We start from the raw sequence: 27,287 nt of genomic DNA, 5'->3' as shown, positions 1-27,287 counted from the left end.
GTCCCGAGGAGTTGATAGAATTGACTGAACTGGTGGGGAGGGAGGGGCCGGGTCAGTGACCCTGTTCTTGGGCTGCTGGAGTGCACTCCTGGGGGTGACTCAGAGCACCAGCACCTCCTGCCCCACACTGCCGGGTATCTGAACCTCCGGCCAGCCTTTGGGGAAGTGAGATAAGCTAATTTACACGCGTCCTGATAACCCTCTTCAAAGGACTGTGTGATAACACCACTTTGGGAGGTTCACAGGCGATGCCCTCTGAGAGGAGGCTGCCCGCACTGGGCACAGCTGAGGAGGCCTGGGGGGAAGGGCGCCGTCCCCACCGGGTTCTCGGCCGCCTCACTTTCCTGTTCTTTGCAGGAGGCCCTGGGTGCCGGTTTCCCTTTAAGACACTTGGTGCTGGCCAACCCAGGCATTCCCCGAGGAGCCCCTCTAATGACGGACCAGGTTCTGAAGCTTCACTTCAGGCTGTGGAGACCGCTGCTGCCCCAGGCGTAGCCCCCGTGCCGCACCCCCCCAGCTCAGAGCTCTGCTCCCAGAACCTGGGTGCTGTCGTCCGTCCCACGGAACAGCCCTGGCGTCACCGGGGCTTTGGCCAGGCCTATGGACCACTCTCTGCAGAGCTGCCCCCATTCCTGGAAAAGCATCTCAGTGTGAATACTAGGCTGGTGGGGACCTTCGCTGTTTCTCTGTATTCCTGTATCCTTAGCAGAAGGGAAGGTCATAAGAAATAGGTGAATAGGAACCAGAGAGAGCCTGCTGCTTTGGGAAGGTATAAAATGACACCCCTAAGGCTCAGTTTCCTTATCTGTGAAATAGGAACAATGACAGTGATTTCTCCACCTGCTTTCCCAACAGCAGCAGCAGTGGGTCCAGACTGAGCGCACGGGGTCCCGAGGGTTACGGGTGAAGAGGCTGAGGGTGGGGCTGGGCGAGGGTGCTGCCGTCAAGGTTAGATATAGCAGGAGGCAGTAGTCGAATGAGAAAGTATAAAAGAAGGTTTGTCCCCATTCTGGGTAGATATGAACGCAGAAAAAGCTCTTCAGATCAGTGTGCATGCTCTTAATTTTTAGTTGTGAATTGTAATAACCACATTGTTCTCTGTCTGAAATCCGGATTCCTCTTTTTGGTGTAAGCTCTCCTCTTAGAGGATGTGAAGTGTGACTTTCTCTCCCATCTCCTCTCCCCTCCCTTCACACTGAACTTGAACTGTAATCCCTGGGTAGGATTCCAATAAGGAGCCTGTCCTTTTAGCTTAGGAGTTTATTTTACGGCTGGCAGGTGATTGTGTTAAGATGAAATAAACCCCTCAGATAGTAAATAATGTGATTGTTTAAGATTAGTCTTCAAAAGCAGGCAACCATACTCTTGTAAAAATTTAACCTTCTAGCCAGGAAGTCCCATTAACTTTGGTTAACAATCTTGCTGCCTCTTATAAACTTAGAAGCAGGCCCAGAGATCAGGAATTTAATCTGAAACCTGATTCTTTTCTGTTCACAATGAATCACATACATTTGGAAAGAAAGAGCATTCCTATTTAGCTAGTCTCCCTCCTCCAAAAAACAAATGGGGAAAATGGGAGAATTTTAAGGTTATCTTTCCTCCAGGTATTCTGGCTGGATATTTACTTCCAAAGAAATGGCTTCTGTGTTTAATAATACCCACCCCCTAAAAAGGGGCTTCCCTGATGGCTCGGACAGTAAAGAATCTGCCTGCAATGCAGAAGACATGGGCTGGATCCTGGGGTAGGGAAGATCCCCTGGAGGAGGGCATGGCAACCCACTCCAGTATTCTCGCCGGGAGAATCCTGTGGACAGAGGAGCCTGGCGGGCTACGGTCCACGGGTCGCAGAGAGTTGGACACGTCTGAGTGACTGACACTACTACTACCTCCAAAAAAGGTTCTAATTTCCAATCTGATAAGCCCTCCCCACTTAATACAGTAGTTCTCCTGTGTCTGCAGGGAATGCTTTCCAAGACCCGGGTGGATGCCTGAAACCATGAACAGTACCAAACTCTGTATATACAGATGGTCCCATGATGTTTTTGACTTAAGGTTTTTCAACCTTACGATGGTATGGAAGCAATAGACATTCAGTAGAAGCCGTGCTTGGGCTTTTGAGGTCTGCTCTCTCCGCACTGGCCGTCTGCGGCACAGTCCCGTCTTCCGAGACTGGGCAGTGGGCGTGCGGCCGCTCCCGGCAGCAAGCCATCTCGAGAGGAAGAAGCCGGCGCACTGACAGACGTTGTTTTGCGCTTCCAGTACAGCGTTCCGTCAGTTACAGGAGGTGTTCAGCACTCCATTATAAAATAGGCTTTGTGTTAGATGACTTTGCTCAACTGTAGGCTCACGCAAAGGTTCTGAACACTTTTAAAGCAGGCTGCGCTACGCTGTGACGTCAGCCGTTTAGGTGTGTGAAGCGCACTTTCAGCGTTTTAGCTCGTGATGGGTTTCTCGGGACATCAGCTGCGGAAGATCTGCACTGTGTTTCTCCCGGCACATACACAACTGTGATGAATTTTAATGTCGGCTAGGCACAGTAGGAGCTTAACAACAATACGGAATAGTAAAATAGAACGGTTATGGTGTTGCTGAGCAGAGTTTATCTAAAAAAGACAAAATTTTATTTGCGCCAAATTGAGGACGATGCCCCGGGAACAGCCTCTCAGAAAGCTCAGAGAACTGCTCATACAAAAGCACAGTTGTATCAGGGTTTGAGACCGGGGGATGCACATCCTACACAGTCCAGATCTACCCATACAAAGCGGGTGATGGGCCATGGTGGCCCCTTACAAGATTAAGAAGGAAGGTTACCTCCTAAGGAGTTATCTCGTTGATGCCAAGAGAATGTTGCCTGTTATGGCTGAGCAGGTATTTCTGCCGATGGGGACTTTTGGTCGATGCGTAAAACAGATACACAATTCACACTAGAGGAAAAGAGGAGGCCAAAGAGCAGAGAAAAAAATTTGTTTACATTTTCCTTGATTTGCCTTAGAATATGAATTTTTATTTCATGAATAATAGTGTATTGTAATAAAAGTTATGTGAATGTGGTCTCTCTCAAAATATCTGGCACATGTTTAATGCCTTTTCCAGCATAACAAAGCACTTATGCACTGTGGCTGTAACTTCTGCAATTTAAGGTGCAGCAGCAAAGCTAGGAGGAATTTCTTTTTCCTTCCTCACAATTTCATGGGTGGAAGATTCTTTCTGACCATAGATCTTAGCAACCTTAGCAAATGAGTTTTTTCTTTCCTTATTAAGTTAAGAACTTTCACCTTTTCACTTAAAGGAAGCTCTTTACAGCCTCTCTTTGGCATATCTGAGTTGCCAGTGTAACCACGCTTGTGCTTTGGGGCCATTACCAAGTAAAATGAGCAAGCATTGTGAATGCAAGTGCTGTTATACCATGCCAGTAACCCCATAACCCATAGCTACTGAGTGACGAATGGGCAGGACACGCTGGACAGGGGGTTGACTCACGTCCCTGTGGATGGATCAGGATTGTGCGAGGATTCCAGAAATGCTCGCATGCCAAAAAAAAGCATCTTAGACTTGGTAAAATACAGCCTAGAAGATTTCCCTTATAAATTCCCTTTTAAATTCTGAAAAAGTGTAGGACACTTTCTTACCTCCTCCTTTAAAAGGGGTACTGGATCTATATAGTCTCCTTGAATGAAAATAAAATTTTTGTTTAGAAAAATACTAAGAATTTTATTACGTTTCTGAAAATAACAGTGTTGGTCTTTTAACATCCCTAAATCAGGGTTGGAGCTCATGCCTCAATATCTTCAGAGTTCAAATCTCATATGATTCTTGCTATGCTAAGACAGCTATTTCCAAATTGGGGCTTTTAAATATGGGCTGTGTTGTTTTAAGAGGAAATTGTAAAATTTAGAAAATGTTGATATAGTTTATTTAAGATTATGCAATATTAAAATAGATCTGTATGGGAATTCCCTGGTGGTCCAGTGGTTAGCTCAGTGCTTTCACTGCTTTGGGCCCAGATTCAATACCTGGTCAAGAAACAGGTCCCCAAGCCCTGCAGCTTGGCCAAAACATACATATTTGTATGATTTGGCCAAATCATACATATGATTGTTATATATATAAATATATATATATATGATTGTTACCATTAAGGAAATATTGCAGAAAGCTTGGCGAGATAATATTTTGAAGCTATATTAGGTATCAGTCTGCAGAATTACATACTGGGAATTATTCTGTTACTTTAATACATTAAAATTATTCTCATATTAATACATTATGTTGTATTTTGATAGGTCTTAATTCTCTTCTCCGACTCTTTTTTAGGAAATCATTTTATTTATTTCGGCTGTGCCGGGTCTTCACTGCTGTGTGGGCTCTGCTCTGATTGCTGTGCACGGGGCTCCCCTCTAGCTGTGGCGTGCAGGCCACTCGTTGCGGTGGCCTCTCTCGCTGCGGAGCACGGGCTCCAGGGCGCTGGGGCTTCAGCAGCTGCCGCGCGCGGGGCTCGGTAGTTGTGGCTCCTGGGCTCCAGAGCACAGGCTCAGCAGTCTCCAGCTCTTCTCCTTCACACTTTAACAATCTTATGCGTCTTGTGTTTTCTTCCAGATTACTCTCTTGGATGCAAAACGGAGCATGAACATTGGGATATTTCTTAAGCAGTTTAAGAAGTAAGATTTTTGCACGCATTTGAAACTTTAGTCACACCTCTGCTGTCAGCATCAGACTCTGTGGGTGTGAGCTGACACGCAGCTTCTAGTGAGGGAAAGGCATCCCTCACCCCTTCAGACTGTGTTAGGCACATGTCTTAAAGAGTCCCCAAGTGTGTCCCTTTCTGCTGTTTTCCTCCATAAAAGCATAATCTAGTCGCTTGGAGTTCAGGGAGAATTGCCTTGGGACATCTCTTCAAGCCTGACATGTCAGGGAATTTACAAATTCGCCTGAGGTGTTGCCCTGTTAGTGGAGGATGGACAAGTGAGTCAAAGAGTGGTTAAATTCAGGTGTGCTAACGTGGAAAGGCGGAGAAGGCAATGGCACCCCACTCCAGTAGTCTTGCCTGGAAAATCCCATGGATGGAGGAGCCTGGTAGGCCACAGTCCATGGGGTCGCTAAGAGTTGGACTCGACTGAGCGACTTCACTTTCACTTTTCACTTTCATGCGCTGGAGAAGAAAATGGCAACTCACTCCAGTGTTCTTGCCTGGAGAATCCCAGGGATGGAGGAGCCTGGTGGGCTGCTGTCTGTGGGGTTGCACAGACTCGGACATGACTGAAGTGACTTAGCAGCAACGTGGAAAGGAGAGGACTCTGGCTCCAGGAGGTTGACCAAACTGCTTTTCTTCTCCCAAAGAAGATGCTACTGTTAGCCTCTCTGGGATGCCTGAGGGTGGTTTCCCGTGGAAGGGGCCTGTGGCATGTCAGGACCCCCGTGTCCCCTGGCAGGGGGCCGTTACGGTCACTGACACAAGGCCACCTGTCAGACAGGGAGGGAGCCGGGGTGGGAAGGAGGGTGGAGGTGGTCTGTTTTCATTTCCACTGGCTTGTGTTTCTTAGGCACTCCAGCAAATGTGAAATGGAATCTGATTGTTGTCTTTTCAAGGTCTCCTCCATCTATCGTGGAAGATATCCATCAAGGAAAGAGTGAACACTATGGATCAGAGACATTGCGAGAATTTCTTAAGCTTTTGCCAGAGTCAGAGGAGGTAAGGAATTTGGGGCATGAGTTTTTGATGCTAAGAGTGATAATAAAAGCTTCATCTGTTTTAGGAATGTCAGAACTCACATGGAATGGGCACTCTTTTACCCAGAGCCCGAGTTTTCTCTTGTAACAGTAAAGAACCTAGGTTTAAATTGACATTCCTTCCCTTAATTGAGAACGTGGGCAAGTTTCTTAAGTCCTGTGAACCTTAGTTTCCTCACCTGTAAAATAAGGATAATGAGGCTTACCTCATTGAATTGTTGAGATGATTAAGCCCTCATTATGAATCTAATGTGGTACTTGGCACAGGGGAGCTCAATAAATGTTAGTTCCCTTTTCTGTCAGCTAAGGTGATCTTTGCCTAGGGTGTACCTGGGGTTGTTTGATAATGCATTTTTTTTTTTTTAAAAAAAAGGAAAGATTGACCACTTTTGAATAAAAATGCTTTAAAAACTAAGAGGTAGGTAAATTGTTAATAGATATTGTATATTTTAATTGACTGAAGATGGAGATGGCTATGGTGACAATATAGTGCCACAGTGTAAATAAAGTTACTGATTTTGCAGGGGCTGAGTTAACTGAATCTTTGCATGATTAGGAGCTTGATAGGATAAAAAAGAGAGAAAGACAGTTTTGTAAAACCTTCCAAAAGTGTGACACTATTTCTGAATAAGTGACCCTTGAAAAAAAAATTCGTTAAAAGGCTAAATAAATACGTGCTATTTGAACAATACAAAGTCTTATAAAGTAAAAAGTGTAAGTTACGCTCTTACCATACGCTGCTGGTTCCTCCCTCCCCAGGCTCTCTCCTTTTCCCAGACATAATTTACGGAACTTGATTTTAGCGCCATTAATAACCAAAAACAATGTATTTATGCTTTTTTCTTTTCGTTTCCGTGCTGACTTCACAGTGCCAGGCTGAGGGTCTTGGTGGGCGACTGGGTCTTCAGGTATTCTGAGCTGCTCTCTTCACCTCAGGTTTCTGTTCGCAGGTTAATTGTCCTTTTCCAAAGCCAGCATTAGTGAACAGCATTTGTTGCTGTTGGGAAAGGGTCCTACAGAGTTGAGGGTAAAGTACATCAGATGACAGTTCACCCTGGGTCCTACCTACTGAACACTCCTTCATCTTTTCTGTGAAGAAAGGCGTTCCAAAATCTTTTTTTGTAATTGAACTATATTGATTTACAGTATTGTGTTTCAGGTGTACTCAATATCTTTTATTAGGATGGATAGTTTTAATGAATTGAGTTTTTAAGAAGATTTGGTTGCTCTAGAAATCTTTATTCCTGCTTGGGCATTTCTCATGCCTGCTCCTGAGCCCGGCTCCAGTACCTTCCTAACAGAGCTCTGAATTTCCAACTCAGTGGGAGTTAAGCATGAGGGGAGGCTGCCAGCTTTATGCCACTGAAGAGGGAGGAGGTTAGATATGGTTTCCTTATTATCTTCCTTCCTAATTGAAAAATCAGAGGCAATTGAAAATTACGTTTGAAAAATCTTTGAATGCAAAGGCTGTGGAAGACTTAGGGATCTTCCAAAGAAGCAACTTAGCTGTCCAACCTCTCGTTTTCAAGAATCCTGTTTTTTTGTATGTGGGAATAATTCAGAGGGAAGAGGTGGTTAAGGACGAGGTGACCAAAACCCACCCCAGCGCTGCCCTAAGGATCCCCAGGCACTCTCAGCTGCAGATGATCGGCTGACCCCAGAGTCGAGACAGGGTCCCGCTGAGGCCTTGGGGTCCTGCAGGGCCTTCCCAGCCCCGGGACCCGCCGTCCCCTTCCCCTGCAGGGCCCCCCTCCGTCTGTATATTTGACAAGTTTGGTCACACTCTGCTCGTTTACATTCCCGCCTCCTGGCCTTTGACGGGGCACACCCTCCTCCGGGAGCTGAGCTTCCTGCAGCAGGAACACCCTGACAGTCCCCAAGGCTGCCTGGCAGCCCTCCTTCAGCCCCTCCCTGGGGGCTGTGTGCCTCCCTGGGCAGGAGCCACCTCTCGACCGCTACCCTGCAGGGACAGGCTGGCTTTGCCATGAGTGCTGGGCTCTGGCCGCCCTGGACCCCCACGTGACAGGGGTGACCCTAGAGCCCTGGTGGGGGGCAGAAGCTGGAGAAGAGGCCAAGGAGGAGGCAGGGCCCAGTGAAAGAGGCTGAGGAATGCGGCAGAAACACGCTAACCAATGTATCAGCGGGTGCACAACTGCGCCTTGCTCAGCCCGAGGGGTACGTCCCGTGCTCGTTTCAGGCACAGGGAGGGGCCGTGCACTGACTGCGTGCCCCGAGTTCCTGGCACAAGCCAGGGCCACAGGGAGCGAGTGCTCAGCCCGGCTCTGGCACACAGAAAGTCGGTAAATCATCCCTGTGGGGGCTGGGTGTGTTTTTTTCATTTGATCCACACGGTGACATTGTAAGCTCTTCCTCAGGTAACAGACGAGACCCCATCCGGTGCCATAGAACTGATGGGCCCCGGAGGGCAGGGGGCTTGGCCTGACTCATCTGACCCCTGGGCTACCCTCGCCACCTCCCTCTGAGGAAGGAAGGACAAGGGTTCCCCACCCCCTACCTGCTCCAGGCCAGCCCCCCAGGCCTGCATCACCTCTGCTCTCACAGGGAACCGAGGCACCAGTGTGTCAGCACAGTGACACCATCAGCAGCAGCTGAGCTGGTGAACAGGACCGGCTTGGCCACCAGCTCACCTGGGTTCATTTGTTTCCTGGTGTTTTCTGCCCTTTACCACAAAGCTTTTTATCTGGCACATTTTGTTCGTCTTGCCTCAGACTCGTGTTTAAAACTTGTAGAGGGAGATGGTGGTGGTTTAATTGCTAAGTCGTGTCCAATTCCTGGCAACCCTGCCAGGCTCCTCTGTCCATGGCACTTCCCAGGCAAGACTGGAGTGGGTTGCCATTCCCTTCTCCAGGGGATCTTCCTGACCCAGGGGTCCAACCTGGGTCTCCTGCATTGCAGGTGGATTCTTTACCAACTGAGCTCCCAGGGAAGAGGGAGATGGTAGACCCAGAAATGAAAGCATGTTCCCCGCCTGGGCCCCGAGAGGGGTCTTGACAAGGAGCCGTGCCCTCTGTGGGTGCCGGTGCCCTTCTGCCGGCTCAGCATCAGGGACTTGGGGCTGGAGGTGGCGCTGCTGTCTGTAGCAGCAAGCTGACTTGCCCCTCCTGATGTTTCTATCACCTCATTCTTACCTTGTTTGTTCACTCTGCTCCTGGGAGAGGAGGAAGCCCTGGGGTCTTCTGTTGGTGGGTCTGCTGTTTGGTGGGAAACCCTGCTGCTTCACGGCCATGTGAGTGGGCTTAGCCGGATGGAGGAGGCCTGCTCTGTGGAATGCATGAGTCTTAAGGAGCAGGCTGTTTGTTGTCAGGGCAGAAACCGGGCACAGCCGGGTCATAATGAGAGTCCCTCGGCTCAGCCAAGAAAATGATGCCTAACAACGTTTGATAAATGCTTTTTGATGGTGATGAGAATACACAATAATTACAGGGTTTGTCCACCTCTCTTTTTTACCTCCCTCACTGTGAAGGCACAGTAATCCCTCTTAATGAACATAAATCTCATTTTGAAATGGAATTAAGAACTGTATACATGGCATTTAAACCAAATACTATCTTTAGTATCACTATTTTCTTAAACTCCATAAACATTTTTCACTCATTATATAAGAGAAGGCAATTAATCATTGTTCATTTACCGTTCAGCACATGTTTAACAGAAATATCTACCAAGTGTACTTTGCATGACCTGTTCCTGTGCTTCAGACAGGAAGCCGTGCTGTGATTCTCAGAAGTTTGGCCCATGCTACATATGTGGTCTTGTAAAAGACACAGACAACCCCGCTCTGCCCCTGCCCATATATGGGAAATCGTTAGACTCTAGCTCAAGAGGGATCAGAATTCATCCTGTGGCTTTTTCAGTTCAGAAACTGGGCACTAGTTTGGGTTTAAGTAATGCAGAAGTTCCATCTCTCCTTAAACTTAGTAAGGCTGAAAACGGAAAATCCACTTTGAGGCCCTACAGGTAGGGGAAATAATGCAGTGCCATAAATGGCTGGTTTTGCCCATCAGGAGGAAAATGCAGTCTGAAGGCCCAGACTTAATGCTGGGGAGTCTGGGGTGTGTGTCTGCACTGTCACATTTTGTATTTCAGAAAAAAAATTGATGCAGATGTTTCAGTTTGGGGATCTTCGCAAATACTCCCTCCTCCCTGTTTTTGAACGGTTAATTCCTATTTTTCAAGAGGTTTGAAAATTAGGTTTTTATTATGGGCACCTAGCATAATTCAGGGGATAGGAAAGAGAAAGCTTTATAAAGTGTTAAGTGCTTACTGGGAACAGTTAGCTGCAAGGATAGAGTATCAGCTTTACTCTGCGTCTTCTTGTTTGTTTGCTTTTAATTAGAGTAGAGTTGGTTGGTGTGTTAGTTTCCGGTGTCCAGCAAAGTGATTCAGTCATACGTGTGCACACGTCTGCTCTTTTTCAGACTCTTTGCCCATATAGCTTATTACAGAACTCTAGCAGTCTTAAGGTGCTACTGACCGTGAAGTGTTTGTGTTGGGAAACTCCAGTCCAGTGGACAGGAGTGTGTTTGGGGTTGGTCCTGTTTTCTGTGTGGGGAAGGCACAGTTTGAGAACTTTCTGTGCCTGCATCCCTACTTGCTGGCTGTTATATTCCTGTGTCAGAATGCTTTTTTTTCCCTTACTACAGTTGAAGGAATATGTGTGCATTTAATAACGTCTAGCTTAGTTTAGCTTTTTGCAGGACTAGTACATGTTCACTGTGGACATTTTAGGAAATAAGAATGAGCAGCAGATGCAAGAGATACTGTGATTCCCTCACCTCGTGTCGACGCCTGGCTCATCTTGTTCTTGTTTGTAGCATGTGCCTGGAGGGCCAGGGCATAGAGGCTTCTTGCCTTAATTTATAGAAGTGGGATTCTACTGATCCTTACCTGACCCTTTTTCAGAGGGGAAGATCTTGACATCTTTCAATTGTTTAAGACATTTTCCTCTCTAGCTTCCTGCTGGAAAGCCAGTGCGTACTCACCTCCACATCCAGTGGTCCCTTCCTATAAAGCTGCTAAATGTGAAGGGGAGCTTGATCTCAGAAGGAAGATCTGTGTTAGCCACCCCGCCCCCCATCTAAGTATCTTATATCTGAAATACTCAAAATAATGAGACATTTCATGTGTCACTTAGGCTCTGCTAGAGTGACTGTATATATCGAGTCTCTTCTTTCTTTTTCCAGACGGGGGTCTCCCCTCCAGCTTATGACTTGCTCAGCATCTCCGTCCTGGGCCTGACCCTCTGTCTGGCTCCCTTAGTAACCCCTGCGGACTCGCTCCAGTGGCTCCGGCTCTCCGGTTTGTGTGGGACCGTTCATACCCACATGAGTGACGCAGCTCTCCCCTCCCTAACTTGCTTGTTTGGGCTTCTTTGAAACATCAAACTAGTCGATGACTTTCTTTCGTCTTTCCTTAGGTCTACATGTTTACTAATTTGAATTTAGCTCGGAAATCCTTATTTTCTGGAAGGAATTCTAAGGTGGAATTTAAAATAATGCTGTATTTCAATCATAGGTCCTTTTTCCTTGACCCCCACCCCCTTTCCCATTTGTCTTTCAGATAAAGAAACTAAAGGCGTTCAGTGGAGACGTGGCCAAGCTGTCCCTGGCAGACTCCTTTCTGCACTGCTTAATCCAGGTGCCAAAGTAAGGACCACCCATCTCTGCTTTTGGCAGCTCACAGTTCTCAGGTCAACAAGCATCACACGCTACAGCTCGCTTCTTGTTTTTCAGCTATTCCCTGCGGATTGAAGCCATGGTGCTAAAGAAGGAATTTTTGCCTTCTTGTTCTTCTCTATACACAGATATGACGATTCTAAGGAACGCTACAAAAGGTGAGTAAATGCATGATGCTTTGGGTAATTTGTTTTTATTAATTTTGGTAGCAGCCTATTTTTTAAAAACTGTTCAAATGAAAAGTTGTAGATATGGGAAGTTCCATTTCTGATACACTCTAAAAAGGGAAATGACGTGTTACCAAGGATGGTATTTAAGGTTTAGCTCCATTTACTACCCCCGTTAATTAATTTAATTAATTGACCAGTCAATCAATTAATTAGCATATTATCCTCCAATAAAAGAAAGTTATTTCATCTCAGAAAGGGAACGTGTTAGTTGCTCAGTCGTTTCCGCCTCTTTTGCAACCCCATGGGCTGTAGTCCGCCAGGCTCCTCTGTCCATGGGATTCTCCAGGCAAGAGTACTGGAGTGGGCGGCCATTCCCTTCCCCCGGGGGTCTTCCGGGCCCAGGGATTGAACCCAGGTCTCCTGCACTGCAGGCAGACTCTACCGTCGGAGCCGCCGGGGGAGCTCATCTCTCAAGTTCAGGAATGAGCCTGTTGCTCGCAGCATGCTCTTGTTCCTCGCCTAGACTAGCTTTCTGAACGTGTGTGTGTGTGTGTGTGTGTGTGTGTGTGTGGTGTATGTTTCGTGGGTGGTGTGTGTGGTTGTGTGTGCTGTATGTTGTGTGTGTTTAGTGTGTGGTGTGTGTGTGTAGCGTATGTGTATGTTGCATGTTCTCCCTGTGATGTGTGTGTGTCCTGTACACACTGTGCATGTGTGGTGTGTGTCATGTGTGTGTTTGGTGTGTGTGGTGTGTGCATAGTGTATGTGTCTGTTGCGTGTTCTGTGTGTGGGGTGTGTACCCTGTGTACACTGCACACGTGGTGTGCATCATGTGTGTGTTTAGTGTGTGTGGTGTGTGTGTAGCATGTGTCTGTTCTGTGTTCTCCGTGTGGTGTGTGTGTATATCCTGTGTACACTGTGCATATGTGGTGTGTGCCATCTGTGTGTTTACTGTGGTGTGTGTGTGTGTAGCGTATGTATCTGTTGTGTGTTCTCCGTGTGGTGTGTGTGTGTCCTGTGTACACTGCATGCATGGTGTGTGTCATGTGTGTGTAGTGCGTGTGGTGTGTGTGTAGTGTACGTGTATATTGCATGTTCTCTGTGTGATGTGTGTGTGTCCTGTGTACACTGTGCACACATGGTGTGTGTCATGTGCGTGTTTAGTGTGTGGGGTGTGTGTGTAGCGTATGTGTCTGTTGTGTGTTCTCTGTGTGGTTGTGTGTATGCTGTATGTTGTGTGTGTTTAGTGTGTGTATAGCATATTCTGTGTGGTGTGTGTGTATCCTGTGTACACTGTGCATGCATGTCATGTGTCATGTGTGTGTTTAGTGTGCGGGGGTGTGTGTAGCCTGTCTGTTGCGTGTTCTCTGTGTGGTGTGTGTGTCCTGTGTACACTGTGCATGCGTGGTGTGTCATGTGTGTGTTTAGTATGTGTGGTGTGTGCGTAGTGTTTGTGTATGTTGTGTGTTCTGTGTGGTTGTGTGTGTGCTGTATGTTGTGTGTGTGTAGTGTGTGGTGTGTGTGTGGCGTATGTGTATATTGTGTGTTCTCTGTGGTGTGTGTATCCTGTGTACACTGTGCACACGTGTGTGTCATGTGTGTGTTTAGTGTGTGTGGGGTGTGTATAGTGTACGTGTATATTGTGTGTTCTCTGTGTGGTGTGTGTACCCTGTGTACACTGTGCACGCATGGTGTGTGTCGTGTGTGTAGTGTGTGTGGTGTGTGTGTAGCGTACGTGTGTATTGCGTGTTCTCTGTGTGGTGTGTGTATCCTGTGTACACGGTGCACGCGTGGTGTGCGTCATGTGTGTGTATGGTGGCACGTGCTCACAGCCTGGGCCCCGCCCGCCCGTGCCCCCCACGCTCTGGCCTCTGTGGGCGGCTCTGCCCCTGCGCCCTGCTCTCTGGGAAGCGGGCCTCCTTGCCTCCTGACCCCTCCCCAGCGGTGTCTCCCGCACCCCAGGTCCCCCCAAGACGCTCCCGTCTGAGAGGAGCGAGCGGGCCGTTTCTGGTCCTTTGGACAGCGTGCTGAGTTGCAGTTGCCGCCGTGGAGAGCCTCCTCGGGCCGCTCTGGCGCCTCCTCCACAGACTGGGGGCTTGCTCTCCTGCAGGCAGGCGGGCGAGAATGCTGGCCGCAGCCCCTGCTTCCTTCTCTGGGGCAGCCTCCGGCGCTCCCTGGACTCCTGCTTCCCTTTGTCCGCTGGGGTCCCTGACCTCATTTCCTCCTGGTCACTTTCTAGATCTCTAGTTGCTGTGGCCCACTGCTCATTCCTATTTGTGTTTTCCCTGCTTAGTGACTCTGACTTGTGTTGACATTAAGTCGTATTTCCTTCAGCTCATTATATTTTCTTCATTTAGAGAAGAGGCTAAGAATTAAGGGCATTTTCTTCTTTCAATATGGAGCCCTTTTAAAATTTCTTCCTATACTAAGGCTAAAGCAGCAGCTTTGAACGGATTGTTTCCTCTGTTCAAATAGAGATGGAAGAATGTGTTTTCATACTAAGCAATGCAAATTTGTGGGCACCGTGGAAATGTTTTTTATCTGGTTACCCTTTAAAACCTGGCCTTCTTAGATAACACATTATAGGCAGTGATCCATATGTTACTTTTTGAAAGTAATACCAGACATAATGGAGAACATTACCAATATCATAGATGACATTTTATTACCTATATCTACTATAATTTTAATAATTAAATTATCTCTTTATCTTTTCAAATACATTAACAGATTTTAATATTGTTTATTTGTCTTGGTGGATAACACAGAAGCTTTATGCTTAAAGAACTGATTTGCCAATATGGCAGTGATGGAGTTCCTTTTGAACTTTAAGCCAATCCAAATAAAATGTTTCGTTTTGAATACAGTGGAAAGATTCTCTGGGTACCTGCCTCTGAGAGTTGGAGCTTTGCAAGTTATTTACGTATCATGCCAGCCTGTTTATTTTGTATCTCCTCACAGCTCATCAGCTAAGCAAAATGCTGCTTACTATTCATTTTCATAGTCCATAAACACAATCTCAAAGGATATAAAGGAGAAAACCAAGAAATAACTGTTGAGGAGATTATTCCTCTAATACAGTATGCTGCTTTTCCTAAGATTTTTGTATTTTCTGCTCCTTGGAAATTTTCATCATTGAAGTATATGGGACACTTAAGTGTCATACATATCTGATTTCCAGTTTAATACTAGGCTGGGCACCACCAGTAGCCGGTGGTACATTAGATATACCATGCTGCTTTGTTTCAGTCTTTTACACAGTTTAGGGTCAGAGTTTGCTTCAGACACACTTAAATTTGGGTGTGGTAGCTGTCTTACGTGTGTTTGAGCTGCAGGCTTCTCTAAGGCACCGTGGTGTGTTCTCTCTGGCAGAGCTGATGTCGTGTGAGGAATTACATTCCATATTACACTTGGTGCTACAAGCAGGGAATATCATGAATGCAGTAAGTAAAGTTCAAAAAAAATTTTAATGTTGCATTTCCAACTTTATTTGTCTGTCTAAAAGTGTGTATATTTTTTTTTCTTTTGATTTGTCTTCTTTAGGGAGGGTATGCTGGCAATGCGGTAGGATTTAAACTGTCTTCTTTGCTCAAATTGGCAGACACAAAAGCAAACAAACCTGGGATGAATCTCCTGCACTTTGTTGCACAGGTATGTGGAAGTGACTGATAGAGTGTTCGTGCACCCCCGCTGGAGGCAGTGAAGTTTTTCAGAGGTGTGAGGTGGCATCAAACAGTCAGAAAAGGGCATGGTAGATGCCAGGAAGGCTCTGTGTGCAGATTCCTGAGTTGAGCTGAGCCTGGAGTCACAGGGCTGGAGGGAGGTGAGGGGTCAGGACTGGGCACAGAGGTTGGTGAAGCCAGGTGATGAAGGATTCACACCCACAGCTGGGGAGTCTGGATTTCACGCATTAGCACTGGTGAGCCAGCAGTGGTTTGTACACATCATCATGGCATGACCAGGGATGTTTTTTCTAGGAGAATGAGGCATTGTGGGGGATGGGTTGGAGTGGAGAGAGAAGAGAAATAGGGGTGCCTCTTGGTGGAAGCTGGCGTTCATCGTTTGAGAGAGTTGAGAATCCGAGTAATGCCATGGGATAGAGAGCAGAGGCCTGGGTGTTGAAACATTTCTTCCTAGTGTTGAGTTGACTGGAGTTTGACCAGTTGTGTGTAAAGAGTGAGGGGTCAGAGCAATGAGAGGATGGATCAGTTCGTTTTCTTTGTGAACTGGGGGTGAGGGAGCCTTGCCACCCACGCAGAGTCTGGGGTCTGAACCCTGTCCACCACTTGCACACACGGACTGGGTCTGTGTGACCCCCAGATAACCAGTCACAAAGCCAAAGATAGCCAAGGACAGCTTCCTCTTGGTTGAATTATCTCAAATGACGAATTGTGCGGGCTTGTTCTTCCTGCTGAATCTCCTTGTCGTTTTGACAGCAGTCATGTAGACATAACCGGGGAGGAGGGCTGTGTTGCAGGCTTAAATGTGAGCTTCTGAACAGGACGAAAGGGAGATCTTTGACCTGTCCTTTATTAGCTGTACTTCCTCACACAAGTTATGTAAGCCTTAAGTTCCTCAATTTCTTCATCTAATGATGAGGGGCAGGGAGTGATAGCCTCAAAACTAGGTAATTGAGAAGGCGGAGGAAGATAATTCCAGAGTGTGATTATTAACTCAGTGATCTGAATATAGTAAGCACTCCATAAATAATACACCCTATTATTACTATATTCTTCCGAAGACAGAGGGCATGTTGCACTTGGTACTAACTGAAGAGTCCATTTTCAGGACATTAAGACCAGAAAATGTGTTCCTCAGCCCTGTTAGATCCCCATATCCAGGTGCTCTGTGTGACTTGGTTCCTGCTCCTTGTGGGGAGGTTTCCTGAGTTGCAAATTGCCCCCTTCATACTTGCCTTCCTTGTACCCTCTGAACAGGGGAAGGGTCCAAACTCCTCCATGGCCTTGTGCCGTCTAATTAAGCTCAGTTTGCAGACTGGTCTAACAGCTGCTGCTAGCTGGGTCACACAGAGGCGTCCTCATAGGTGTGGTGGTTTTCAGCAGGATAGATTGGATTCTTTTAGGAGCGGTGGGTCCTGCGAAGCCGCCTCCTCCTTCCACTGAGTTTTCACACGCATGTGTTGTGTTTCATGTCAGGATCAGTTGCTCTGGGAAGTTAAATGTTTCTTCAAAGTGGGAGATTTCTGCCCAGTCTTACTGAGAATGTCAGACTGAGTTTGTGTCTCTGGGAGTTACTTTGACTATATCAAGCCTTAAAGGGGGACAGTGATTTTAGGGTTCCTTTAAGCCCTGAGAAGAATTTCTCCATGTAGTGGATAAAATTCCAGTTTTGTCCCCATAGAGTGAGAGAAAATTCTGTTTTTGTTCCAGGAAGCCCAAAAGAAAGATGTTGTGCTTCTAAATTTTTCTGAAAAATTGCTTCATGTTCAGGAGGCTGCCAGGTAAGCAAGAAAGAATATGGTGAGACAAACGTGGTTGGTGGTTTTTTCCTTAACTACCTTCTTATAAAAACTGATGAATATTATACAACTTCTGGATTCAGGTTTGAACTTTCAAAAGTTTTGTCTAGTTGAACTTCAGACCTTTCTTTCATTTGGTTATAGAGGTGTGTGTGCACCTTTGGAATGATGGGGGTTTTGAAAAATTAATCTTTATTTTTAATCTAAAAAAAAACCCCTATTGCAGTTTATTCTAATGAATATCATCAGTGTAAAAATGTATGTATATGGATTAAGAACTTCAAATACCTCCACACCCAAAAGACAGGGCTCAAAGAACACAGTACTTGGAGCTGGTATACATCAGTCAAGCTCTCAGGGCCCTACCTCACTGATTCCTTTAGAATCTAACATGGTACGTTTACTTTCTATTGCATTAAAAGAAGTTGGAACCATATCAAGGGCTGTGAAAGGATCTTGTTTTAAATTAGTCACTCAACTTTACAGAGAAAGTATCTAACAAACATAACGCTCTATTTACATCACTGCTCTTTGCTTCTGATCCCCATATAGATGTGTATTTTAATGGAGCTATAATCTGTGTATCCATTCTGAGTCCTGTGCTTTTAAATTTACAGTGCATACCCGTGCATGTAAATGTTAAATGGTGGTAATGTCCCATAGCCAGCTTTTTAAGGTAAAAGGTCCTGATTTGTAGCTACTGCTGATTTCCGTGGTATGAATACTGCTGCCATGGCTGACCTCACGTTCCCAGTGGCACTGTTGATTACGGAGCTGGGGAACGATACCCACAGCCACAGCCGTGTCCCGTGAGCAGGCAGCAGCAGCCACCTCACGTATCAGCCCAGCGCGTGTCGTCTGCTTGTTATCTGAGGGACTCTATCCAGTTGGGACAGCTGTGAACCAGATGCATAAACACTCACCAGAACTTCTCAAGCCCCGCCCATCACTGGCCCACATCTCAGGGTTACTGCCTGAGAACATCTAACCGTCGATGACGTCTTTCCCAAAGTGAGAGGATCAGTCCTAAGTGTGAACAGTTGATATAGTTCATATTTACAGATCACCAGAGCATTCCTCCTACAGAATGGGCATCTGCTAAGATGTAAACTGTTTTCACTTTTGAATTACTAAAAGAAATTTGCGTGGAAATATTTTTTCCTCCTTCCAACACAGAAATGTTTCTAAGAGATACACATAGAAATAAGGGTCCCATTTCTGGTCAGAGTTAGATGGGGAAGGGTAGCTAGATATTGTCTTAGGAAAAACTTACTAAGGTTTCTTTGAACTGGAAAGTGAAGTATGAATAGGACATAGGTGGGTGCCAGCGAAGGTGGACCACTCCTGTGTAAAGAAAAGTTAGAATTGACAGTGGAGCTTGAAAGCATCTTGATCTGTGAATGTGCTAACTGAATTCCTCCTGGACTCAGGCTTCCCCTGTTCACTTTACCAGGTGACATGAACATCATTCATGCTCTATTAATCTTGGTGTGACGCTTATAACAAAAGCCTTGCCAGCAATCCCTCCGTTTCTCTGCAGGACTCTTAGCTGTGTGTCCATTCTCTCCAAGACCCAGAGGACTGACTCTGGTTGCTTGTGGCAGGCAACGTGCAGTCTGTGCAGGGTCTCTGCATCCTTGGTAACGTCCTGGTTATCAGCATGTGCTGCCACCTTGCTTTTCATGGGTTAGGGCTTTTGTATTTGCATTTTTGTGGCCAGAGGAAAGTATAAGTATGTGAGTCCTGCTGGATGCTAATGCTGATGGCATAAAGCTGCTGAGAGTTCATGAAAGGCTTCGGAAGTGGTCATCGCTCCAGCAAGAACAAAATTACAGCCCGCTCTGTTTGAACCACGATGTGTCTCTAGGAAGGAATCGCCTCTCAGAAAAACATAGGAGGGAACTGTAAATACAGAGGGTGGTAACGGTGACTGCAGCAGCCCTCCCCTCTATTTCCAGGGTCTCGTTTGATGTGCCTGGGGTGGCCGCCCCCTCAACCCCAGTGCCAGCTGCCCACTCTCTCCTTTTTTTCTTTCAGATTATCTCTGGATAACACGGAGGCGGAGCTGCACTCGCTCTTTGTCAGGACGAAGTCTCTCAAGGAGAACATCCAGCGGGATCGAGAGCTGTGTCAGCAGATGGAAGATTTCCTTCAGGTGAGTGACTCGAGTCAGTCTCTCTGATCTCCTCCTCAGTGGCCCTGTGAGGCCACTTACGTTTGCAGGGCTGTGTTTGTGGAAGCAGCAGGTTCCCATTCATGTTTTCCCCCCAAGCCAGTCGAAGGAGCTTGATGCTTCAGTCTTTATGGGGGTGTCCCCGGTAGCTCAGCAGTAAAGCATCCGCCTGCCATACAGGAGACGCAGGAGACCCAGGTTCGATCCCTGGGTCAGGAAGATCCCCTGGAGGAGAAAATGGCAACCCACTCCAGTATTCTTGTCTGGAAAATTCCGCGGACAGAAGAGCCTGGCGGGCCGCAGTCCATGGAGTCGCAGAGTTGGACACTGCTGAGCAGCTGAGCACGCGTTCTTTGCTGGATTGGTGTTTTGGCAGAGGATATGCAGTATGTCTGACCCTGAGCTTAGTTAGAGATGGGGTCTCTGTTTATTTCGGCTCAGTCTGCAGGATGGCACCCACTCCCACGTGGACTGGGATCACTTATGCTTACGCTTGGCGGCTGCTGCTGCCTGGCGACTCAGGTTTTGGTTTGAAAGCTCAGTTCTGGAGTTCCTGCCTCCCAGTTAAACTTCTGGATGTCAGAATGAGGTTCTCATTAAAGACACCTTAGCACCTGTTGTTCCTTCAGTTGTTTCTGTGGAAGAAACAAGCTCCGTTTTGGCATGTTTTATAGGGAGGCAGGAGAGCACACTGGAGCCAGGGCCTCCCAGCACCCTAGATCCACCGGCCCACAGGGTGTGGTGGGAGCTGCCCCGAGTAACGTCAACAGAACCCGGCAGAGTGGACCTGTTTGTGACAGCTCATCGTGACTCACTAATCACATAGTCTGACATACTTCTTTTATCTTCCTTATTTAAAAAAAAAAAGAAGAAGTGGCACCTCTTCATGCTTTCAGTCTTCAGGAAATGGTGTGCTACTCAATTTGCCTTCGCCAAACAGGTCTGAAATCTCAGCGTCAGGGCTTTGAGGCTTGTGGGCCAGGATATGTGAGGCAGGGCTTCCCTGGGAGGTGGGAAAGGGACTGTGTGCTTGAAGATCAGACCAAGGTCAGCCCCAGCCTCCCCTGGTTTCCTTGAAACAAAGCCACATCAGATGCTGTGAGCTGCAGCTCCCATCAGGGAACACCTGATTTTGTTTGGCTCTGCTGGGAGTTGGTTTTTATTATTAAACACATATTCTGTATTTTCTTTCAAACGTCACTGAACTTTAATTTTCCCTGAAAAGTGCACAGATTTTCTTCTCTGAGACAACTAAGTAGACCTCACCACAGAATCACATGAACAGGAGCCAGGAAAACACTCAGCAATAAATAAATGAGACAAATGGAACAATCCAGGAGTGTGAGGAGAAGGCCCGTCACACGTGCAGAGGCGCATTCTGGAGGCCTGTTTCTCGATTCTTATATGAGATGCTAATTTCTTCTGTTAAATAGCAGCATAGGAAAGCTTACGATGCAAAGTCGCACACCCAGATGGCTGCTGAGAGGCAGCCTTGTTTTCACTCAAAACTCATCTTCCTGGTACTCATTTTTATCTGTGTAAGTGAAATATTCCATACAGCTATGGAATATTTTTCTCAAGTTTACTTTCTTTTTAAATAGGGGAAATACAATTGTTAATGTAGGTTAGGGTCAGGCCATAGAAGGCCCTGAACGCCAGTCTGAAAGCTTTGCTGTCTAAGCCAGGTGGGGAATGATGGAAGGGCTTTAAAAGCATTGTGTTTTCATTTCTTACTTTGTCTGTGCTGAGTCTTCGTTGCCGCTCTGGCTTTTCCTCCAGCTGCGTGGGCTTTTCACGGCAGTGGCTTCTCTCGGTGCAGAGCACGGCTCTAGGTCAGGCGGGCTCCAGCACTTACGGTTCCCAGGCTCTGGAGCACAGGCTGCATAGTTGTGGCGGACGGGCTTGCTTGCTGCACGGCATATGGGATCTTCCTGGATCGGGGGTTGAACCCGTGTCTCCTGCACTGGCAGGCAGGCTCTTTACTACTGAGCCCCCAGGGGAGCCCCATTGAAGGTTTGGAGTGGAAAAATGATCTGCTATTGCAGGTCTGTTTCACATTTTGACCCTTGGGGTGAGAAGTGTCAAGTGCACTGGGGTGGACTTTGATAATCCATAGCAGACAAGTTTGAGTTGAAGCTGAATTGGCTGCCCCAACCACCCATCTGTCATTCACACTTTGCCAGCGTTGCTTTGAACTTTTTCATCTGCGGCCCCAACCGTGAGGGAAGAGTTCAGAAACCAGCTCTTGGGCAGTGACTACAGGCGTGGTGGCTTTTAGGCTCTGTTCTCCAAGTCCCGGGGGGCGTGCAAGCGTCCAGGCGCTCTGCTGTCCCCACGGCATCTGACGACGAGATGGCCCAGGTAGAGTCAGCGCCCGTGAAGGTTCCTGTCTCAAAGTCCTGTTTTTCTGCAGTTGAGCTGTTCTTGGCTAGGATCCACCTTTTCCCCTGTGCAAGCACGACAGGCAGAGATTTATCCTTCCATTAATACCCTTCCCTCCACGAAGGACAACACAGCGTGAACGCACACACTGCCTCAGGCTACTGACTCAGATGGTTCCTTTCTCTGGCATTTGGTTTCCTAAATAGTTTTGGTTTCCTACTGCCTCTGGAAGGCATTTGGTGTGAGAAAAGGGCTTTGAAAGGGGGTGGTGCGTGGAGGGGATAGGAAGGAGCGCGTCTTCTTAAACTTTCTCTTTCTCTTGAGATTCTCTTTTGGGTTCCGGATTCGAGCCCGGCAGCCAGGGAGCAGCCCACAGCGTCACCGTTGCCCAGGCCTGGCCCCCTACCTAGGAAGAAGTTTCTCAAATATCAGTTTGGCCAAAAACTTTGTTTAGGGGAAAAAACTTATAGAAAAAACCTGAACAAACTTTTTGGCCAACCCAATTAAAGTGTGATTTCATAAAGGAATATACCCCATGCATGCCTTCTTCATAAAATCCTTGTTTCCCAGTGAAAAAGAAAGCACATGAGGCTTCTGTATGAACCTAACAGTGGTCATTTGGGATTAAGTTTAAACCCTTCCCAACTGTGAATAAGACAACTGGTCAACACAGGGGACCTCTGGGACCCTGACGCAGACCCATGACCAGTGTGTGACTCAGTCATGAGGGCAGGAGGAACAGAGGCAGACGGGGTTCCCCTTAACGACACCCACTATGCCAGTGCCACGTGTCCAGTGACATTACAGGGGGACACTGGGTGACAGCCTCCAGGTTAGAGCTCCTCGGCCTCCTCTGGCTCCCCCGACACAGGGGTCCACCTTGCTCTCTGGAGTTTTGTTTGGGGTGACTTACTCCACTGTCGGCTCTGGGGGCCCTGCCGTGAGATCTGAGACTGAGCCCCGGGCCCCTGGCAGCTGTCGAGTGCTCACCTCCACATCTGCCGTCTGTGCCTCCCCCGCAGTTTGCCCTTGAAAAGCTGGCAGAGCTGGAGCGATGGAAGCGAGAGCTCCAGGACGAGGCCCACACCCTCATCGACTTCTTTTGTGAAGACAAGGACACCGTGAAGCTGGACGAGTGCCTGCAGATATTCAGAGACTTCTGCATCAGATTCAACAAAGCAGTGAAGGTACATCTCGGGGCAGCTCCATGTTTTCTGAGTTCTCTGGATTTCCGCCTCTTCTCTTCCCAGCCTGGCCCCTGCCTGTGGCGGAAAGGTGCCTCGCTGGCTTCACAGCAGCAGCAAGGTCTGGCCCTGGTGGCGCTGCCTGGCTGTCCCTCAGGGCTCCAGGGAGGCTCTGCCCTCTCAGCCCTGAGCCTTCCCCTGCTGCCAAGTCTAACGTGTGCTGCTCGTTCCAGCGCTCGTGCTGATGCTCTAAAAGCATTCTGTTCGGCAGGCTTGTTTAGGATGGCACTCATGCTATTAAGGCATCTCTTTGAAGGTCCTTCTCTCTTCCCAGGAGATACTTTCCTCCTTCAGGGGGTCCTTTGTTGCAGCGGGGTGATCGGAAGGCCCCCTTGTCCCTCTTTCAAGCTCTGTAGCCATCTGGGGGTCGGCATCTGGGGAACCAGGCTGTCCTTGGCCAGAGTGGGCTTCAGAATGCCCAGAGACTGAGGGAGCAGGCTGCTGTCTGCCACAACTGCCGCCTTCTTGCCCGTCAGCCTCCAGGTCATAATCTCTGAGTTCATGCAGAATCCAGAAAACTCTTTGGGTTTCTTGACTTTGCACATAAAACTTTCATCTGCCAACTAAAAACAGAACCAAATACTCCTGTGCACCTCTTCCCCTCAGTTTTAAGCGCACGTTTGTCCATAGCTGAATTTCTCTGAGGGGCTGCTCAGTGTCTCTGCAGCCCTAAATGAGTAGCTCAGAGTGACTGGAGTTCCCAAACTGCCTTTCTCTGTCCACTGAAAAGGAGGCTGAGCCTGTGGCCACGTTTCCTCTCCTCTGTCCAAGCAGTGAGGTCAGCAGGGGAGGTGCTGGTGGGGTGGTACTGGCCAAACTGGCCCTGAGGCCCTCACTCCCAGCCGGAATTCTCCGCGCTTGTGAGGCCACCTGTGTGATGCTCTCAGCCCATCTGTCCTGAGAGCCAGGAGCTGGCCCTGTGCCCTCCGCAGGCAGCCTTGAAAGAAGACCCGGGGACCTTGGGGAGGCCGAGGCTGCAGGAGGGGCCCAGTCCCTGGTGGTTGGAGCCAGAGGCTCACAGAAACTTGGAAGGGAAAGTGCACCACTTGGAAGGGAAAGTCCACTGTTTGCGGAAATTGATTTTCAAGTAAAAAGCACTAATGATAACAGATTTGGGTTGTGGGTTCCTCACGTTTGTGTGGCACGAGTATAATGAAAGTGCAGGCAGTAAACTGTTCGGTGTGTGTGCGTGTTCTGTTCGGTTTTGTTGGGCGAGGGCTGGCTCCTTGGAGCAGGGTGAAAGGCAGAAAGGTTGATAAAGCAGATCCCCGTCTCTGATTGTGGGAAGTGTGTCGGGAACAAGGGACGGAGCCTCTGTGGCATTTCTGGTGTTTACCAGGGAGCATTCAGAGAACACAGGCATCTCTTAATATCCGGAGTCTGCATTTATCCATCCCAACCACGAAGTAGAACGCGTGCACATAAGTGTGTGTGTGTGTAGACATATGTGTATATGTATGTATGTTGGCAACACTGATTCAGACTCCTTTTAATACCCATAGTATTTTTCTCTCTGTGCCTAAATAGCACTCCTGAAAGTCCCTTCTGTCTCGCCCTACTTAGAAACCAAGTTGCATTCTGGGAGTTGAGGTCACAGACACATGTGCAGTCACAGCCCACACTGAGGGCACAGTGCCTAGACTGGAAGTTGGGCCCCGGGTTCTGATGACCACCTTAGGCAGATGGTTGGGGTCAGGCCTAGTGTGTCCTGGTCATGCCCACGCAGCTTGAGGGGAATGGAGGCCTCCAGCCCTCCTGGCACATGCATGTGCAAACACAGGCCGTCTCCCTCAGTGAGTGAAGCCCGTGACTCTGGGCTCTCCTCCACCCAGTGTCTCTCGGTGGGGTGTTCGGATAGCTAGCTATGGAACTGCACTCGGTCTCTGTGGCTCATGCATCTTCCCGCCTCTCCACCCCACCTTCAGGACAACCACGAACGCCAGGTGCAGGAGCTGAGGCAGCTGCGGCGGCTCAAGGAGCTGGAGCAGAAGCGGCGATCCTGGACGGCGGGGGAGTTTGGATTCGGCCGGAGCAGCAGCGAGAACGACGTGGAGCTGCTGACCAAGAGGGGCGCGGAGGACCTGCCCCCTTTTCTCTGCTGCAGGCCCGCCAGCCCCTCCTACCGGCCCCCCACCACCCGCCGCTCCCGCCTCTCCCTGGACACCATGGCCGACCGGGAGCTGCTTAGCTTCCTGGAGAGATCCACAGGCAGCCCCGAGGAACTCAAGCCCAGCAACTCATCCCAGGGCTGCCTCTGGCAGGTCCCACCTGATGGAGCCTGCAGAGAGCCTGGAGAACCGAGGGGCCAGGACTCCAGCCTAGCGCACAGACCTCGGGCCTTGGAGGGCCAGGAGGAAGCCCCCCACCCCGCCACAGCTTGGGCTAGCTGGCTCCCTGCAGCCCACCTCGAGGATCCCGCCTGCACTTTACGCCACCCTAGGCGCAGTGGGGTCAGCACCCTCCGAAAAAGGAACAGCGCACCGGTGGGCCTGGACCCTGTGCGGTCCTCGCCCCCACTCTCACCGTTGGCTCTAGGGATTAGGGAGCATGAGCTGGTGACCGGGCTGGCCCAGTTCGACCTCCAGGCTCCCAAGGACCCGGAGGAGCCGGCCCAGCTGACCGGGAATGACTGCAGCCCAATGGAGCTGGTGTCCGTGGGGGATGCGAGCCCACAGTCCCTGGGCGCCCCCAAAAGCAGCCCGACGACGCCCGTGGGCAGAGGTGCGGGAGTGGCTCCCAGCCCCGTCCCCCGGGATGGCGAGGCTGCCCCTTATGAGCCCAGAAGCGCAGCTCAGCTCTCTGAGGGGAGCAGTGACCCCGGGAGCCAAGACCCTGGGCCTCTGTTCTGCATCTCGGACACCAGCGACTGCTCGCTGACCCTGGACTGCTCTGAGGGAGCCAACTCCAGACCCTTAGAGGGGGACCCGGGCCAGGCGGGCGATGGGGAGGGCTCCGCGTCCCCCGGGGCCTGGGAGATGGGCGGCAGTCAGGCCGCCTCCAAGCCCATCTGCAGCCCGACTGCGGGGGCTCCCGCTGCTGCCTCCACCTCCGGCTCCGTCTCAGGGAAGAGCGAGCCGGAGAGCTGCAAAGGCGGCCCGCCCAGGGACAGGCCGGCCAGAGGGAGGGAGGCGACGGCCCTCAGGAGGAGCTCCCCCAGAGAGGCTCCAACGTTGGCGGCGCCGCTCCGGGCCGGGGCCGCCCGGCGGAGCGCGGGGCCGGCGGGGCCGGGGCGGCCGGCGGGGCCGGGGCGGCCGGCGGGGCCGGGGCGGCCGGCGGGGCCGGGGCGGCCGGCGGGGCCGGGGCGGCCGGCGGGGACGCTGACCGGCTGCGAGGACGAGAGCATGCGCAGGGTCGTGCCCATCTCGCGCGCCGGCCGCGCGCCCCCGGCAGCCAAGGGCAGCAGCCCCCGCGAGGCCCCCGGCGGGCCCGGCCCGCCGCCGCCGCCGCCGCCGGCGCGCCGCAGCTCCACGCGGGGGACCGCGGACGCGTCGCCTGCGAGGCCCGCGGCGGCCCGGCCCGGGAGGGAGCCGCCCTCCCCGCTGCGGAGCTCCTTCCGGAAGCCCAGCGCCAAGCCCGTGCGCAACGTGCCGCGGCCCAAGCCCGAGGAGGACAAGGCGTGCCGCGCGGGCGCCCAGGGCCCCGACGGCCCCGGAGAGCCGCCCCGCGCCGCGCCGGCCGCCAGCGTGCCCCGGGGCCCGGCCCCGGTCCCCAGCTTCGCGCGCGACACGCTCGCCTCCTCGTCTCGAAGCCAGAGGCCGGACTCCCCCGCCGCGGCCAGAGCCCCCGGCCTCACCCGGACCATGTCGCAGCGGCAGCTGCGAGCGAGGGGCGGCCCCGAGGGCGCCGCCCCCAAGGACAGCGGCGCCCTCCGGCGGGCCGGCAGCGCCCGCACCCTGCGGAAGGGGTCCGAGGCGGCCGAGGGCCCCGGGGCCGGCGCCGAGAGCCCGCCGGAGGGCCGGCTGAAGGGGGCCGGCCGCGCGGCGCTGGGGCGGGGGCTTCAGCCCTCACGTCAGTGAGGGGCGTCCGCCCTCCCCGCTTGCCTTCTGCGGTTCGGATGGTGAGCACTGACTTGTGCGGAAGGCCGACCCTGAATGTCTGTTCCACATAGAACCCCTCGCTGGGGCCGCCTGCCAGGGCCCCTGAAGGTGTAGCCTGCTGGACCACATCCCCGCTGGACCCGGAGGTGGACCCGGTGAGCCCCGTCCTCCAAACACAGAGAGCGGTGAACGACTCAGACAAAGTCGTTGTCTGACCCAGCAGCATCTGATGTTCTTAGGTGACCAGTAACAAGATTTGGGGGCCAGTTTTTATATACCAGTGACATTTTTTACTATTATAAAATTAAACGTTGTTTTAGTTGGCTCCTTTCACAGAGTGAAATGCCTCCCAGGGGGAAAATGATGAAGGTATTTTTTATCT

General features: G+C 50.1%; 1 protein-coding gene across 1 annotated transcript in view; it reads left to right on the top strand.

Annotated features, from left to right (window-relative positions):
* FHDC1 (FH2 domain containing 1) overlaps nucleotides 1-26,884 on the top strand; it is a 33,014-nt gene extending 6,130 nt beyond the window's left edge. The window contains exons 2-11 of the mRNA XM_052655013.1: nucleotides 4,597-4,658; nucleotides 5,587-5,689; nucleotides 11,308-11,393; nucleotides 11,481-11,581; nucleotides 14,963-15,033; nucleotides 15,134-15,241; nucleotides 16,981-17,051; nucleotides 19,107-19,224; nucleotides 22,647-22,811; nucleotides 24,794-26,884. Coding sequence (XP_052510973.1) covers nucleotides 4,597-4,658; nucleotides 5,587-5,689; nucleotides 11,308-11,393; nucleotides 11,481-11,581; nucleotides 14,963-15,033; nucleotides 15,134-15,241; nucleotides 16,981-17,051; nucleotides 19,107-19,224; nucleotides 22,647-22,811; nucleotides 24,794-26,884 — 2,976 coding nt within the window. The remainder of the gene's footprint in view (nucleotides 1-4,596; nucleotides 4,659-5,586; nucleotides 5,690-11,307; nucleotides 11,394-11,480; nucleotides 11,582-14,962; nucleotides 15,034-15,133; nucleotides 15,242-16,980; nucleotides 17,052-19,106; nucleotides 19,225-22,646; nucleotides 22,812-24,793) is intronic.
* The last annotated feature ends 403 nt before the right edge of the window (nucleotides 26,885-27,287 follow it).

The sequence above is a fragment of the Budorcas taxicolor genome, chromosome 17 (assembly GCF_023091745.1).
Source record: "Budorcas taxicolor isolate Tak-1 chromosome 17, Takin1.1, whole genome shotgun sequence".
Taxonomy (NCBI): domain Eukaryota; kingdom Metazoa; phylum Chordata; class Mammalia; order Artiodactyla; family Bovidae; genus Budorcas; species Budorcas taxicolor.
The sequence above is the reverse complement of the archived record's forward strand: the minus strand, read 5'-3'. Positions and strand labels throughout refer to the sequence as shown.